The sequence below is a fragment of the Sporothrix schenckii genome (assembly GCF_000961545.1).
Source record: "Sporothrix schenckii 1099-18 chromosome Unknown Cont47, whole genome shotgun sequence".
NCBI lineage: Eukaryota > Fungi > Ascomycota > Sordariomycetes > Ophiostomatales > Ophiostomataceae > Sporothrix > Sporothrix schenckii.
Genome location: NW_015971148.1, coordinates 3,832,009 through 3,847,992, shown reverse-complemented (window position 1 = coordinate 3,847,992; position 15,984 = coordinate 3,832,009). Strand labels below are relative to the sequence as shown.

The 15,984-nt window shown below is 51.7% G+C and overlaps 3 protein-coding genes across 3 annotated transcripts; 1 reads left to right on the top strand and 2 right to left on the bottom strand.

Annotated features, from left to right (window-relative positions):
- Positions 1-7,965: 7,965 nt before the first annotated feature.
- SPSK_04662 (uncharacterized protein) lies at positions 7,966-8,355 on the top strand (the record flags this gene model as incomplete). The annotated part of the gene is made up of 1 exon (XM_016731462.1): positions 7,966-8,355. One exon carries the CDS (start codon positions 7,966-7,968, stop codon positions 8,353-8,355), a length of 390 nt encoding a protein of 129 aa, XP_016585775.1.
- A 3,228-nt stretch (positions 8,356-11,583) lies between these two features.
- SPSK_04466 (uncharacterized protein) lies at positions 11,584-12,543 on the bottom strand (the record flags this gene model as incomplete). Its single annotated transcript, XM_016731272.1, has 1 exon — positions 11,584-12,543. One exon carries the CDS (start codon positions 12,541-12,543, stop codon positions 11,584-11,586), a length of 960 nt encoding a protein of 319 aa, XP_016585774.1.
- Positions 12,544-13,255: 712 nt separating this feature from the next.
- SPSK_04358 (uncharacterized protein) lies at positions 13,256-14,454 on the bottom strand (the record flags this gene model as incomplete). The annotated part of the gene is made up of 2 exons (XM_016731166.1): positions 13,256-14,280; positions 14,340-14,454. 2 exons carry the CDS (start codon positions 14,452-14,454, stop codon positions 13,256-13,258), a joined length of 1,140 nt encoding a protein of 379 aa, XP_016585773.1.
- Positions 14,455-15,984: the final 1,530 nt, after the last annotated feature.

The window sequence follows — 15,984 nt, the reverse complement described above, 5'->3', positions numbered from 1 at the left end:
GAAATAGAAACGCACAAATAGAGAACAAAAATTGAGGTAGATAGATCTTGAGGTAGGGTAGAGGAAAGTGATATATATGTACGCGGCTTAGAATTTAGGTTAGTGGGATCCATGCAAGTGCACTGGCGTGTATCTGCGTCGCAAATGGGGGTGGGTGTGTGACGCAGGTGAAGAATAGGCAAATCTGAGGGGAACAAATCGTTTGCGTGCAAGTATTTTCTATATGAAAAACCTCCAAAATAATAACAGTAAAACATAGGCAAGGCTCGTGGATATGGGTCTGGACTAGGTTGCTCTTGTGTAGGACTGAACTGGGTAGAAAGTGGAAGAGAGAATGGGCGAGTAAAGTGAATAAATAGAGTTTCTTCTTCTTCTTTTCTGCTTGGGCTGGGGTGTGGGCACGTTCTGACTCTTTCGATTTAGTCTTGAGTTTTTTCTTCTTCTTTGGTCTGAGCCTCTCGATTTGACTCTTCGAGAGCATCTTGACTCTTTTATATGTCTCTCGGCAACCGTTGTTCGTCGGTCTTGTCCACTGCGTCCAAAAGTGGCCCCTCAACTACCGTCGAGGATTCCAGAGTTGTCGTCATTCGTCTCCGTCCCCCCACGACCGTGGTATGGCTCATTTTCTGTTGTTCTTTTATCCATCCTTTTTGTTTGTAATAAAAAGAGAACAAGAGAAATCGATAAATAGCCATAGAGACAAGATTAGATGCAGCAGAAGGGTCGAGAAAGGCTGAGGCACCTGTCATTGCGTGGAGCACGTTCTCAAAAGAGCAAGATGATCAAAGTCGATGTACAACAAAGCTTGACTCGTGACGCACCACCATCTCGACCCGTCTTGTTTCCCCTGACTATGACGAGGCCTAGACAAGACAATGGTGATGAGAGTGGAGAGAAATGAGGACCCAAATGTCCAATGATAGCTTGAAGCTTAGTTTAAAGAAGAAAGGACGAAGTGGAGGGGGTGTGCGGCTGGTTGGAGGTCGACGACGACAACAGGCAAGGCTATGGGGATGACGACGACAGATCGAGAAGGCAGCAAGCAATCGACACTCGGCATCGTACCTGGACCTCTCATTTTGGCCGCTCCGACAAAGCGGCTACGGGTAAGGCGGGAGGGAAGGGGGGAAGGAGGGTGTGGAGAGGTGTGACGACAGGGATGTTCGACTAAGGTTAAAGACAAGAGAAGACGCAGAGACCAAATTCACGTAGTGAAGAAATGAGAGACAGAAGTTCGAACCAGTGTGTTGTCGATGATGCTTACCAGTTTAACGAGAGGCAATGCTTTGTTGTGGGCGAGTGATGCGGTTGATGTGTTCAAGCGTTGAACTAGCAGAGAGGTAGGCTGGGCCGACAAAATAAGCGTTGCAATTATATCAGACCCGAGAGTTGAGGTGAAGGCCGACAGCGAAGGACGGTAAGAAGTAGGATACGTGTTCTGCTAGGTGGCTGTAAATATCACAGATCGAATAGAACAGAAGCAGAAAGTAAATGAAACATGGAAGGGACGAGGAAAGAAGTTAGAAATATGAGGGAGGCTAAGCTAAGTTGAAATGTCGTCAGGGGAAAGGGACCAGGGGAGAAAAAGAATAAAAGAATAAAAGAAAGACGAGCTGAGGAGGGGGGGGGGTGGTAAGGCGATGGAGCCTGGCCACGAGGGGGGTGTGCTTATGAAAGCAGCCGTACAACGTACAAGCTTCTTTGCATCTCGTGTACTAGCACACTCGTGTTTGAGAACTGGAAAAGGACCTCGCAAAGACAGAACCCACAAATGGCAATGGAGTGTGGCAGTTTCTTTCGAGAATACCAGAACATCACATGAGACTTGAGATGAAAAGCCGCGGTGTCGATAGCAGTGTCGGAGGAAAGGGAGAAGAAGCAGAAGAAGCAGAGGAAATTTGAGCTGCAGAAGTAGTGATTTCGATGATGACGACACGATGGCACCAAAAAGTCTGCCTAAGGATATTATCAAAGGTGTCGAAACTGCAAAAGGTGCAATGTCAACCGGAGCCCGAGTAGGATGCAATGGAGGACACGGTCATGCACCCGTTACATACAACATACAATAGGACGGAGTTAGGAGTAAAATGGGGAGTTTGGCGCCGTGAACCGAACAAACAAATTATCGAACAAACGGTCAGGAAGAACGAAGCGAATGCTGAGCGCTGACCATGAAGTTGCGAGCGAAAACATTCCACGCGAGACGACAAGCAGGGACGAAATTCCCGATGGAGTGAGACGTGAAAGTTTCGAACAAAACAAACCAAAAAGAGCAAATGAATCTCTAACAATCTCCATCCCTCAAAACAGAAGGAGAACAAGCATAGAAGGTAAAAAGAAAACACGGTAAATTAAAGGCAAACATAGAGGACATGGGCCGTATGTAGAGGCGGGAGAATGTATTGCGTGTGCAGCGAAGGCAGCGAAATAAACAAGACAAACAAGGGGTGGGCCGGCGCGCAAGCTTTGCTGGTAAGAAAGGAGCCCAGCTATTTTGGAGAAAGCAGAGGTTCGCTTTGGAGTGAGCGCAAGCGGAGATGAGATGCAAAGGCTGGCGGATGCCACAGCCACATCGCTATGTGAACTGACCAGGGGGTGAGGGCAGTGGGACTCGTTGTGTGGACAGAAAAGGCAGAGAATCAAAGTATCAAAACAAGCACGTAGGCATGCCCAAAGATTGTAATTACATACCGGTAGGAAATGCGAAGAAGATGAATTTGGAAAAAGAAAATTGTAGGAAGAGAGAGCAGATCTGACGATGATTAAGGTGGAAGTAGAAAAGGGGGAACCAATGGGGCCAGAAAAGTGTAAGTAGGAAAGAGCCGAGTGAAGACTTATCAGATGCCGGCAGGAACGATGAAGGGCACGTTGACGGCTCTAGATCTTTTTCTTGCTTTAAGTATGTACGACCTTCGTTCCTTCCCGGAGTTGATCCCGAACGGAAGGAGCAATCGAGCGGAGGAATAGGGCAGGCGCAGGAGGAGGAAGGATTTCAAGTTTGAAAGGCTGCTTGACAATGCAAAATAGAACAAACACTCAAAACACTCAAACGCATGGGAAGACAAGAGAACGAACGGCACGAGGAACAAAGGAAAGACTGTTGAACAGGAACGGAACGCAGCCGCGGTAGCGGTGGCCTGCATGCGTGTAGGGTTGTCTACGAACCTTGGGCCTATTGACTGCCTCTCACGCGAATTGAAGATGCGGCCATTGACAAGGAAATCGGAAACCCGAAGCACCGGACGGCGGACGAGGAACAGGGAACCGGTTTTAAACACGCGTTTAGGAAAGTCAAAAGCCAAGAAAAGAGAACTCCGCTGAAGCTGGCATTCCCATACGACGTTAAACAGAACTAAGACAAGCGAAAGGGACAAAAAGGAAAAGGGACTGAAAAGCCCAAAAGACCACATGCCCAGTCAAAGAGTACCGTCCGAAATCACGGTATTGGTTCGTCCATGGTGCACACCAAGGAAGACTTTTGCCAGCCGAAATGGGCTGGTGGACAGAAAGGGGGGCACCGTGTTAGTCACATCGGACAAGGGTGTAACACCATACGACGTTTGGAGTAGCCCACAAGAGCGACGGACCAGGGCCATAGATGGATGCTAGGGTAGGTGTGCAACATACTGCCGCCGCAAAAGCACCGGGACGTGGAGACGTCGGAATGGTGGAATCGGCGAGAGTCGTACGGGAAAACAGAAGAGGTAAGTTTCAATACGAAGTACGCACTGGCAGTGCAGCAGTAATTGCATTGCCTTTTCGACCAGTGACTACTCGTTCTGCATCATAATGCGCAGGCAGCAATGTTTCCAAGTGCGGCTATGGCTGCTTGCTACACTTATGGACAAAGAAGCACCATTCATTATACTGTGAAAGACGAAAGACGGCAATACGACTTACATGAAAGATAGACGGGCAAGAAATATTACCAAATCGGCACCGAGCTGCAACAGACACAGCCCGCGCCCTGCCACGCCCAGCGACATTCCCGTCATAAATATGATTGATTCTTCGCTGCAACACCCGAATCGAACCGAGCAAAACCTTTCCAAGACTTGGAAGGCTACAAAAGACATTCACCACGTCCGTTTCATTTCCATGCTCAAGTCCATTGGAGCAATGGAGCACGGGGAGGTCGCACCTGGACTCTTCTCGAAAAAGCTCACCAGTGAAGGCTAGTCATGGATTGTCGCGGGTTCAGACAGGCGGATTCCAGAAGAAGAAGAAAAATGGGCACGAAAGATGGAGACGACCACCTGACAAGCCTCGACAAGAACTGAGTTTTGATGAGCCCGTTTGAATTGTAACGGCAAAGCAGCGTGTTTTCTACGACATACTGAGTACGACAGGGCAGTCTCTGAGAACTTTTGTACATCCTCTACCATGAACCATCTTGCCCTGTAAGGAGTACGGGTTACTCAATGGAGTTTGGTGTAGGCCGATGAACTCTCATTTGCATGACACTGTAATTCGTACGGGAACTGCATATTCGCATTCTCATTTGTTCGGGGCGCGCGAACATAAGCACGCCGTCGTGTTGATAGACCGGTTTTGTGGTGGGTGCCGTTTAGGATTTTGAGTGTCTCTGTGTCTGTGGGCTGGCCAGTGGGCCAGGCTAGCCAGACCTCGCTGCCAGCCCCAAAGGATTCTCTATGTCCTGTTGACAACCATGGGCAAAGTATTTAACACCGAGTTTGGACAAACATAACATGAAACCGTTCGGAGGAAAGAAAATGGTAAATTCCATAACCGTTGCCACCCCGTCGAAGTCCCGTGCTGAGAACTGCTCCCCCTCCTTAACATCCAGAAATGCGTCGCAGAAGCCTGGCCTGTTTGAGAACGCATCGACGTCGATTAGGCATCCATCTTCTTCTGGGTGGTTGGACTGCCGAGCCTCAGCCAGGGTCAGGGGCCCATGGGCCAAAACAAGCGAGGGATGTAGACAACCACTGGCGCTGGGTGAGAAAGTAGAAAGACAGATTTTGGTAATGTCGTAGGGCGTAATTACCGCGTAGGATGATTCACAGGAAGCGTATCATCGTGTGAGCAGACTTTTTACACAGGACGTGCTTGGGACAAAGGGAGCAGCCTTTTTTTCTGGGCAGGCAAATAAGGTTTGTTGGAGCCGCCGACCTTTCGTTCCGTGTCACTTTGTCAAAGTTTCTTGTGTATGTGTGCGTGGCTGCCATGGCGTACCAAACCTCATAATTACTTAACACAGAACTCCAAACGCCTTACCGAGTCTGCCGTCCTCTACGACTCGCGGGGAAGATTCGTTCCGGGCGCCGAGCGATCGCAAACGAACAAAATGGCGAAGATGCGAGGTGCGAAATGCGAAATGCGCAAATACGATTCATGTTGGAAGGGGCCGAGCCACAGCACACAATCAATATTAATGTACAGTCCGGTGTCTTATCTGGGGCGCAATGGGCAGCAGTGGGCAGCAGTCATTGGCGAGATCGGCCTGACATACACGAAGCTTAAAAGCCCCTTGAAAGACACTTGGAAGCCACTGAAAGGCTAAAATATGACCTTAGGTGAGAGATGGTCAGGAAACGATTATAGGATTCGGGGATTTGGGAGAATTCATGATGGCAAATATGGAAACGAAAACACCGAGAATCGGTGAGCAGTCGCAAAATGACAATCGAACACGGGCAGAACTAAAAAACCCAACCCGGAATAGAAGGTGGCTAAAGCCAGGAAACCAAAAAGGCTCCACGGTGAGAGCGACGTCGATCCAAGAACAGGATACGGTTACGTTACGGATGACAGGCAGCACACGACAGACAACAAACGGCGGGCCGCAGATGACAATCTTTGCCATAAAGTCGAGATTCTGTGAACATTTCATCAGCCACAAAATGTCAGCAAATAATACGTGCAGAAACATCAAAGTTTTCTTCGCCATGCTCTCACGTTACATACTGTTCTAAGGGCTTAGTCGTGCTGATAATACCCCCGACATTAGATTTTCTGCAGAGAATGGAGGATCCCTACGGCATATTAGAAGGCTTCTGGTTGGTTCCGGTACGCGAATGCTCGGCTTTTTCCAGGAAAGAAAGGGGGCGTTCCCTATGTCCCGTGGTCGTGCAAGTTGCGTCCCAAGGCTGGCCAGCCTCATAGAAAGTGGGATGGTGTGGAGAGTGTGGTGGGTGCGTTAGGAAGAAATCGCGATGGGGCAAGAAAAAGTAAAGGACGTCGCCGGAAAAAAATATGAAAATATATGCGTATGCGTGAAATTCCCCCGGCAGTAATAATCATCGTTATACGTCGCATTTACACCGAGAATTACACAGAGTGTACAGACTCGTGCAAAGAACCATTCAAAGAACGTGGGGAAAGAGACAGGATAACCAGAGACGAGAAGAGGTGCCGTGGTTAGCACCTTGTGCAGCTCAGGCTCGTGAAGAAAGCTTGCGTCGCGCTCTTTTTCTGAATACCTCAGTACTGGACTGTGTTGGTCAGGCTGTGGACGCAGAGTTTAAAACTGCAAAAAGTCACAAAGAACAAAGTACAAAGTATGTTTCTTACAAAGCACTCCCCTCCAATTTTAAACGCTTATTTTTAAATCGTTTTATTTTCGTCTTGTCCTTGCTTGTCCCCTTGGCGCTGTAACCTCTCTAGTCTTGGGCCCTCGCTTAACGGATAGCCACATTGGTCCACGATGTAAGCGTTTACCTTTCAAGCAGGTCATGAAGGAGCGTTTCTCTGAATCACAACAAGTTCTGTTGCGTGCAATGCACGAAATAAATAAAAATATATAAATAAAACTTGTTTCATAGGCTCCTGCGTTGGGCGTCCAATACGGTTCGTTTCCGAGTGACGTTGGATTCGTTGTGCTGAGATTAGACGCCATCTCCAGCACAGCCTCGAGGATTAAAATGAGCATCAACACAAGGGGTTCCATAGAAACACATACGACGGTCACTGAGTATGGTAGATGTTCGATATAGTACTCCATACCCCGTACAACGACCTCCAGGCAGCTCCTTTAAAAGTTCCGACATGCAACTTGATGACGAACGCGCTCTGAATGCCTTGGGCGCTCGAGCCTGTGGCTGATTAAAAACAGAAACGAAAGATACAAAGGTACAAGCGGCACGAGCAGTTGCGAAACACACTGGGCGACTTGAAAGGGCCAAACCTTAATCGGACGTTTACTCTTTTAGTGCGATGTGGGCTTGTCAGGATACGAAATACGACACAAGTCGAAACAAAGTTGAACATCTGGGACGCGAACGGTTCTGGCCAGAACGTGCCTCTTGGCAACAACATGCGACCTACATAAAATGAGTTTTCCCCAATTCCGTGCCAACAATGACGCTCGAGACAAGACACAAGTCAAGTTGGCCGAAACGAGGGAAACGAAAGGTGACAAAAACGAAAAACGAAATGAGACGAGGCAGTGCACTTTGGTCACCGTTGGTAAGACCTGTACATACTTGGGAGTTTAGTTTGAGAGACAGCATTCAGAACTAAAGGCAAGGACACCCTTTTTGCATGGCTTGCTTGAAAACGAGACGGGATGAGGAAAACAAAGCAGACAGACTCGGAGCAAGAACCCAGATCGGAGCTAGAACAAAAGAAGGGAAAGTTCACATCCCCAAATGCCCCAAACTCCCAAACGGGGGTTCCACCCTCAACCCCTGTCGACGGCGCAAACCGGCGAGGTCGCCGCTTAACCGTGTTAGACCCAACGCAGGCCACTGCCAGGTGACGTCGTTTTGGGGGTATGTCGGGGGAGACTGTTACGAGCCGGGACCTTTGGAGGTTGGAAGGCATTGCTTCGAACATGGATGACGAAAACAAGAAAAAAAGAGGAAATGAAAAAGAAATGACGGGTGGACTACAAAGGAACAACGGGAAGGGTGAATCAGGGTGAATCAGGGTGAATCACGGAGAATCAGGGACAAACAGGCACGGCGAACTTCCCAAAGGGGTGAAAGAGGCTGGCAAGGCTGCATGAGAGGTGTCGCTGATAAAAATTTGGGCTGTCACAAGACCAGTCAGGACGAAGAGAAGTCGGGCAGCGGAAGGGACAGGAGAGGACGGGCGACTGCGCGGGAGGACAAAGGACAGGAGACGGCCGGACAGGAATTGGACTCTGGACCGGTCGACCACACCCCCAACTTTAACATTGACAAGGGTTTGCTCGTCGGAGGGTGTGTCCACGAGGCTGTTGACAGAGGGATGGGAAAAGCCACCCCAACGTTACCGAAAGTCGACTTTGACGGGGCCAACAGAGACGCGACAGGCGACCCGATGCACCCCAAAATGCCACCCACCTTGCTCGCTGCGTCCGTCTGGTGCGTCGCGGTACCGCTGTCGAAAACGTGGAATGCGGTAGAGTGAGGCTTTGGACTTCGGGACACTTCAGCGTGCACAAGGCACCATGCAGAATGCCATATGCACCATATTTAATTGTGGGAGACTAAAAGACAAGAAGTCCCACCAGATGAGTCACTGCCGGAGATGTTTCGACGTATGTATGCATGCCAATGCCTGCCGCGGGTGTGAGCGGACTCTTTCTGGCATTCATCCCCGTCCGTACATCGTCGTGCCGGCGGAAATGCGGAGTTGATGTGCACGATGGCGTTGCCAGTATGACGATGTTTTGCTACACAAGTCGATTGGGGTCGTGAAACGCAAAATGCCCATACGTCGTTTAGTCAGTTGTGTCACTGGTAATTGCGACCTGCCGGCCAGCACCAGAACATGGGAAGTCACATTGCCTCAACGCGAGTCCCCCTATCAGGTCTTAGGCTCACCGATCGTTCCTTCTGCACCAGTCGCCAAATCCCTCAAGCCTTGCCAGAGAAAGAAGGCACGACGACAAGAAGACGCGAAGAAAAAGGAAAGAACCCTAGCGTCCCTCGTTCCTTCTGTGTCTCCAGTTCGTTCCCCGACACCCCCACCGCTCAATTGGGGCACGAGTCGTGCCTTCCAGCAGTTGAAAAGGCGGGATGTCGACAGAAACGCTGCACACCAAAAATGTTGCTGCCTAACACGCGAGGCTTTGGCCCCGTTCCTTTCATCCTCGCAACATCACATCCCCCACAACAGACACGCCCAAGGGGTTGTTCGACACGCCCACACAAACGGCTCGAGAGACAACGTGCAAACCACAGTGAAGATTCTTACAGTTTCACGCACTGGCGTTCACATTCGATTTACGACAAAACACCCGAGACGGACCTTTACAGTACACCGCCGGTCGACAGATCCACCCGAGAAACGGGCATGGCGGGCCAACACGATTATGCTAACGAGCTCTGGGAGTCATAACTGCCCCCAGAACGGGACCGTTTTGGTTTGGCGGAGTCCAGCTCCATTTTCAAATTGGGGCTTCCCTAATGGGCAAAGTACACCGCGCGGAATATACCCAGTCACAGCAGATGGCGAGAATAGGAAAATGAGCAACGAGCTCCATTGCAAAACGTACCAATAGGGCCACCCGTCCAAATAACGACACGGCCGTTCTAAAAAATAAGCAGCGGCGGCCGGTACTTACATCTTGCCCGTGTCCGACGGACGCGCCTACCGACTTTCTCTCTCTCTCTTTCACACACACTCTTTCCAGTTTCTAGCTTCCAGCATCCCCCCTCACTACTCGACACATCTGGCCCGTTTTCCCAACTTTTGTTGGAAGCTCCCCCCCTTTCTTTTTGTTCTGCTCGTCACCTGTGTGCGTCAGAGTCGACGTACGCATGGACACGCAGACACGTGCTTGATGCTTGTTTCCACAGGCGCGACACGCTCCCATCGAATCCATGGAAATAACAAAAAAAAATGATGTGCACGTCCGGCCCAAGTGGGAAGCGCAAGGCAGCGACCATTTAGAGTGGCCGTTATGGTGGGCAAGTGCTGACGAAGGCGCCGCGTCGATGCTATCTTGCTCAATGCAACGGGGTGTGGCTTGTATCGTTTACTTGGTTGTCTTCTTCGTCTTCCGTCTCACTTCATGATGGACTAGACATGTTGCGCACGATGCACGATGCAAGCGCATGGTTGTAGTGCAGCCACGGTAGTACTGCCCGCCGCGTGTACTGCAGAGGAAGAGGCCATTGTTGCCTCGTCTCGATGGATGGCATCGTCACTGTGTTGCAGAATTGTTGGCCGAGCATCTCAAAAAAAGCCTTTGGTGCCTTGATGCTTCGTGGGACGGTCGTCATCGGACGCATCACGCATTCTCACTGCCTGCCGCCATGTTGCCGGCCTGGTCTTCATACGTCGTCCATAGTCCGAAAATCGCCAACGAATCTTTGTCTCAAGTCAGCCATGACTGTATATCGCCATGGCATCGCCATACATCGCTATGAGCTTCCCAAGATGACGTTATTTTGTGGGTTGGCAAGTTTCAACCTGTATCCGACATGTGCCTAAGCCCTGGCCCCAGTATGGCCTCAGCCTTGCCACGTATTATGTAGTAATTGTGCACACCTCCTTCCTCAGACCACGTCCATGCCAACTAATGATTGATCCATGCTTTCTAATATCGCGCGTATCCACGAATGAGAGTCCTCCATTTCTCTCCCCCGGCATCTGCAGACACAAGAGAGGCGAGAGTGGCAAGACAAGATGGAAAAAAGCAAGGCCTCATCTGGAAGGAGTGAGCTTAAAAAAGTGGCATGCTGTCTCACGTTTATGCCGGACGGAGGATCGTTGTGTAGGGCTGAGCCAGGCAGACATACGATTTCAACGGTCAAATGCCACAGACCAGGCCGGAACGGCGACAAAATAACTGGAAGACGTGCTGGCGTGTCTTACGCTACCATTTTGTGAGCAACCAATTCAGAAAAAAACAAATACGGAAAGAAAATCGTACTCATAAAACAAGGCAGAAAACAAAACGGAAGGCCTTGTCGTGCTTCGGACGGTCCATCCCGAAGCCTTGGCTATGGGACGTGCTTCTGTTGGACAAGGTAGAGATGGAGCTTACGAAAGCCTCAAGCAGCCGCGTCACGCCAGGCAGCAAGGCTGTTCTTTTCACTCCCGGGGTTTCTTGGGCTGCTTGGAACAGTTGTGAGGCAACGGGCAATCTGACGCAATGCCGTTACATCTTCCTCAAAAAAGAACCGGCCAAGAATTGAGAGTTTCCGAGACGGCGGTTCTTGTTTCCTTCGTGTATGCATCCGGGAGGTCACCCCTCTTTCATTCGCTGTGCACGAATCACTACTCTGTATCGCTTGGCACAGGGAGCTGTCGCTGTCGCCGTCTTGTCTTACCCCTGGATCCAGACGGTACTCGTGCGACTTTTCCACCTCTTCGGAACCTTCTCCGGGCCCGGGCAATAGACCCCAAATCTGCCTTTCCCAAGATAGATGCGCCAATAACGTGGACAACCTCCGTGGTCACTTGGATGGAGGACACGCTTGTCTCACACAGGCTTAGTTGCCCGTCTGTGTCATTTGTCTCGTAAAACACAGTGACAAAAATAGAAGGCTTGTTGTATTTTGGAGGTTCTATTGCACCGAATGACCTTTTGACTATATGAGTTTTGTAATGTACAGGATAATACGACTTGCTTTTTTGTTTTGCTCGAAAAACGTACACGCCACTAACGGATGGGCCAGAGCCCGCTTAGAGGCCTGATGCATGCAGCAGAGCCTCGCGCGCCGCCCGGCGCTCGGCGACGCGGCGCTTGAAGCGGACCTCGGCCTGGCGGCGCTCACCACCGTCAATCTTGCGGCCGCGCTTGTGCTCCCACATGCCTTCCGTCAGCTTCACGGCCGAACCCTCTTGCTGTGGCCGTGGCAGCGCATAGGGGCCCGCGATGGCTCGGGCGCCCACCACCTTGTAGCCGCGCACGAGCACCGGCCGAGCGTTCAAATCGTAGCCAGGATCCACCGCTACAGGCTCAGCCGCAGCTGGACCCTCACCCTCACCCTCACCCTCACCCCCACCCTCAGTCGCCTCGGCGGCGGCTGGCGCCTCGGGTGGTACCGGTACATTCGCCACCATCTTTTTTACATTGATGGGGTTCTCCGGGTCGACCAGCTCGTACACCCGCAGCTCCGCCACGCCGTTGCGCACAAACTGGAAATCGCCGCCGATGCCAAACCGGCCCTCGCGGAACAGATTGAGCCATCGCAGCAGGTACCGCCGATCGCGTGCGGGCTCCACGCCCAACGAGCGCAGCTGCCTCGACGTCAGCGTGAAGAGCGCCTCCCAGGTCGGGAACTTGGATGTGTGCTGCTTCATGTTGCGACCAATAATCTTCAAAAAGCTCGCGACGTCGGGGACAAACGGGATCGGGTCCGGCACATGTTTGGACGCTGGTTTTGAGGTTGTGGAAGGCGACGAGGAGGGGAACGAAGAGGACGAAGAGGAGGCGAACTCGAGATGGGAAGACGCGCGCAATGGCGCGTGCGGAGAGGCGGCGAAGAAAAGAGAAGGAGCGGAGGAGAAGGGGTGTGCAAAGAGCCGCGGCTGGCCGGTCGATGCAGATGTGGTGTCGACGGCGCAAGCAGCCAACCGAGACGGCGCGGCGGCGACCACGCGGCCGAGGGGCGCTGGTCGTATTCTTCGCAAGGAGTTCATGCCTGTCGTTCTGTGCGTGGTACTGTTGACGACAAAGAATGCGTAGAGGCCGTTTTTGTTAGTGCTCTGTGCCTCGTCGAGCTTCAATTTGGAAACCCGTAAAAAAAAAGCAAACAGCAAAAACAGTGGCAGAAGTAAGTTTGGAAGCTATACTCACGTGAGGGACACCGGTTGTAGCAATTGGGTACGTGCAAGTACAATTGGCACGCAAAAAGAAAGCAAAGACAGGCGGACTCGTTGGTGCACCGTCGGTCGTTGTGCGGCTGCTCGTTGCGCCGTGCGGTCGTGTGCACCGTTTCGTCGTCGTTCGTGATGCTCAATGGCCTTCCACGCCCCAGAAAAAAAGTGAGCTGTTTGGCGCGAGACGGAAGCCGCCAATTGGGGAACATTTGGCCGGAAGGAAGATCTTAGTTCCGAAGGCTACTTACTCCGGGGCACCTTCCTTGCAGCCGCATGTTGTTGGGCTGGCCCCATTTATTTTGCCAAGGCTCTCGAGTGCTAAAGTGGCAAGTGCAAAGGTGCATTGACTGCCACAACATTGACTCTCATGTACTGCATCTCCCGTTGTTAAGACAAAGACAAAGCGTGAAAAGAATAACATTCGTAAAAGTAGCGTGGCTATTTAAACTCCGAATTCCAACCACAAAACAGCGACTGGCATGGCATCCGACGATATACTATATATGGCCCGTCGCACTCGCAGCCGCACTGCTTACTTGGCCGGCGACGACAGGGTGGATGCTGACTGAGGAGGCATATGATGGTCATTGGGAACCGCATCGGGATCGTCGCCGTGCTCGGCCTCCCGGTTGATGGCCTGCGGAGGACCGGTAGCAGGCTGTGGGTCTTTGGTGCGAGAGTCGTTCCGTCCTGGGACGAAGACGTACATGGGAAACTCAAGCAGCAGGGTGCGTTTGACAACGACGGGCAGTCGCGCATACAGGGCCGGCGGCATCGGGAAGAAGATGCTGGTGCGGTGCAGGTACAGGCGGTACTCGTCCCAGATGGCGCCGCCGGCTGCGCATCGCTTGGCGGCGCCCGACCGCTCCGACAACGGCAGACCCGTTACGAACAACAGCACCAGCGTGAGCAAGACCGGACCGACAACGGTGGCATAGATGGCCGACGCAAAGCCGGGATGCGTACCGTAGGGGGCGCGAAAGTGGGTGTCGGACGTGGCAATGGTAAAGAGGCCAAATTGCAGCAAGATCTCGCCGAAATAATTTGGATGGCGCGACCACGCAAAGAGGCCTGTGTGGCAGAACGCAAGCCCGCTGTTGCTATTGTCGGCTGATTTTCTCACCCTGAACCGAAACCGCTGGGCGTCGGCCACGGACTCGCACAAAAAGCCAATGCCGAACATGATCGTCCCGGCAATGTCACGCGCCGTGCCGAATGGCGGCATCTTTCCCGCCTGCTCGGCGCCCTGCACGGTCTGCGAGTTGAGCACGGTCACGGGCAGCGATGCTGTCCAGACCCAAACCATCTGGCCGACCCAGAACTGCAAAAGGGGGAAAAAGCGGTCGCGCAAGTTGTCAAAACGGCTGTCGTGGCCGGTGCGCAGGATGCGGACGAGCAAAAAGCTGCTCAGGCGGGCGGCCCAGACGGACATCAGAATGGTAATGACGAGCTGCCGCGTTTGCGGGACGGCTGCCACAGCATTGTACGGGGGATCCCGGCTGCCGAGGACGAGCGTGACGACGGCGAGAACCACAAAGTTGCTGCCGCCCGCAAAATCTGTACGAGGTCAGTCACGCACGCTGTGGCAGCAGTCAGCGTATGCCCGAAATACTCACCTGTCAGTTTATCAGAATGTAAGCAAAAGGCAACGGCGAAAAACGCCAGTTGGTAGCCTACGGTGATGACAGCCGTGAGGCCGAGGTAGAACTTGTCGAAGACGTGGATCGCCATGGTGATGGAAGGCGTTGATGATTTTGGTCCCCTCGGTCATGGAGCTGTCGCTCTACGATGCGCTTTGGGGTAAATAGAACGGTAGGTGCAAGTCGACGCCAACACCGACACGCCCAACGTCAAATAACGAGTCACGATCTCAGCTGTGAGGAGCGCTTTTCGCACGGGTCAAACCATTGGCTCACGAGACTTTGGGAACGGGCTGGATAGCACGAAAGGCGCAATTACCATCTGCAAGCCACAAAAGAATCCGAGACCCGACTCGGGCGGTTGCACAGACATGGCGCCGTGGCTGACAACCATACTTTGGCTCGTAAGGTTGCCTCTTATCGAACACATTTTGTGCTTTGCTGTGCTTAATTTGCTGGTATTCCGGGCGCGCATCATACATTTTTACTTACCTTCGACATGGCTGATTAGCTTGTCCAGTTTCAACGTGATCTTATTTTTATAGCTTCTTCTCCTAAGAAACGAATAAATATGAATGCTTTGCTGTGTTTGGCTTTCCCCGCACAACAAAATCAGAGAAATGGAAACGCAAGAATTAACCCGATTTTATTTTGCAAACCCCTTTTGTCCTTGGACATTCTATCCTTCCTTGGTTCTCATCCCAAATAGCTTCACTGAAAGGGAGGTCGTGACGACCTAGATAGGGTCTCCGAAAGATACCCCCATCACCGTGCACAGCCCCTCCAATATCAGGTCCCAAAATTTATGCCAGCATTGCAACAGCTTTCGGGCGCTTCATGGTTATTCCAGCAAGGGATTTTTTTTTTTTTTTTTGGTAAAATCATCGATTTTGTTCGATCCAATGTCTTTCCTCCTCCATCGCCCGTTGTGAATAACAGAGGTCACTATCACACTGTTTTATTGGCACCCTTTCACTGTAGGTCTTGCTTCCAAATACTTCTCCTTATCCGCGCTGTGTTTTGATACACAATTTGTTGCAATCGTCATTCTGTCCTGTTATTCAAAACAAAAGCCAATACATCCACACATCTTAACGTGTACGCCAATCGCCAGCCAACGCGCTGGCGCTGTTGTCAATGGCACCTTCCGTTGGCGCCCCGTCGCACCTTCTCCAGCATCGAATTGTGTGGCTGCCGGTCTTTTCTTCCAACGCATCATGGCACATCATGGCACATCATGGCACATCATGGTCTGATTTAGGAAAGACCAACCAAAAAGCGAGTTTTGTTCGCAGAAAGCTCAATGTTCATCGTGCCTTCCTAGAAAATTCAGCCAGTCAGGCCCACGGCAGGCACATTCGACCGCTCCAGTGTCCCCGACCCACCCGTGGCTTCCTGTCCCAGCAATGCTAAGCCGCCAACCTCAAACACAAGCCGTCACGGTTCTCGTCTCAGAAACCCAAAACATCCGTTTCTGGGCCCACTCTCGAACACCCTCCGACACCCTCGACCTACTCCGTCTGCTCAATTGGCAGCATCCTCGTTCCTTGTCCCTGTTCTGACGGAAAGCTTATTTTGCCTTTCTAATTCACTCACGCCATGCAGTGGCCACCAGGTCAAG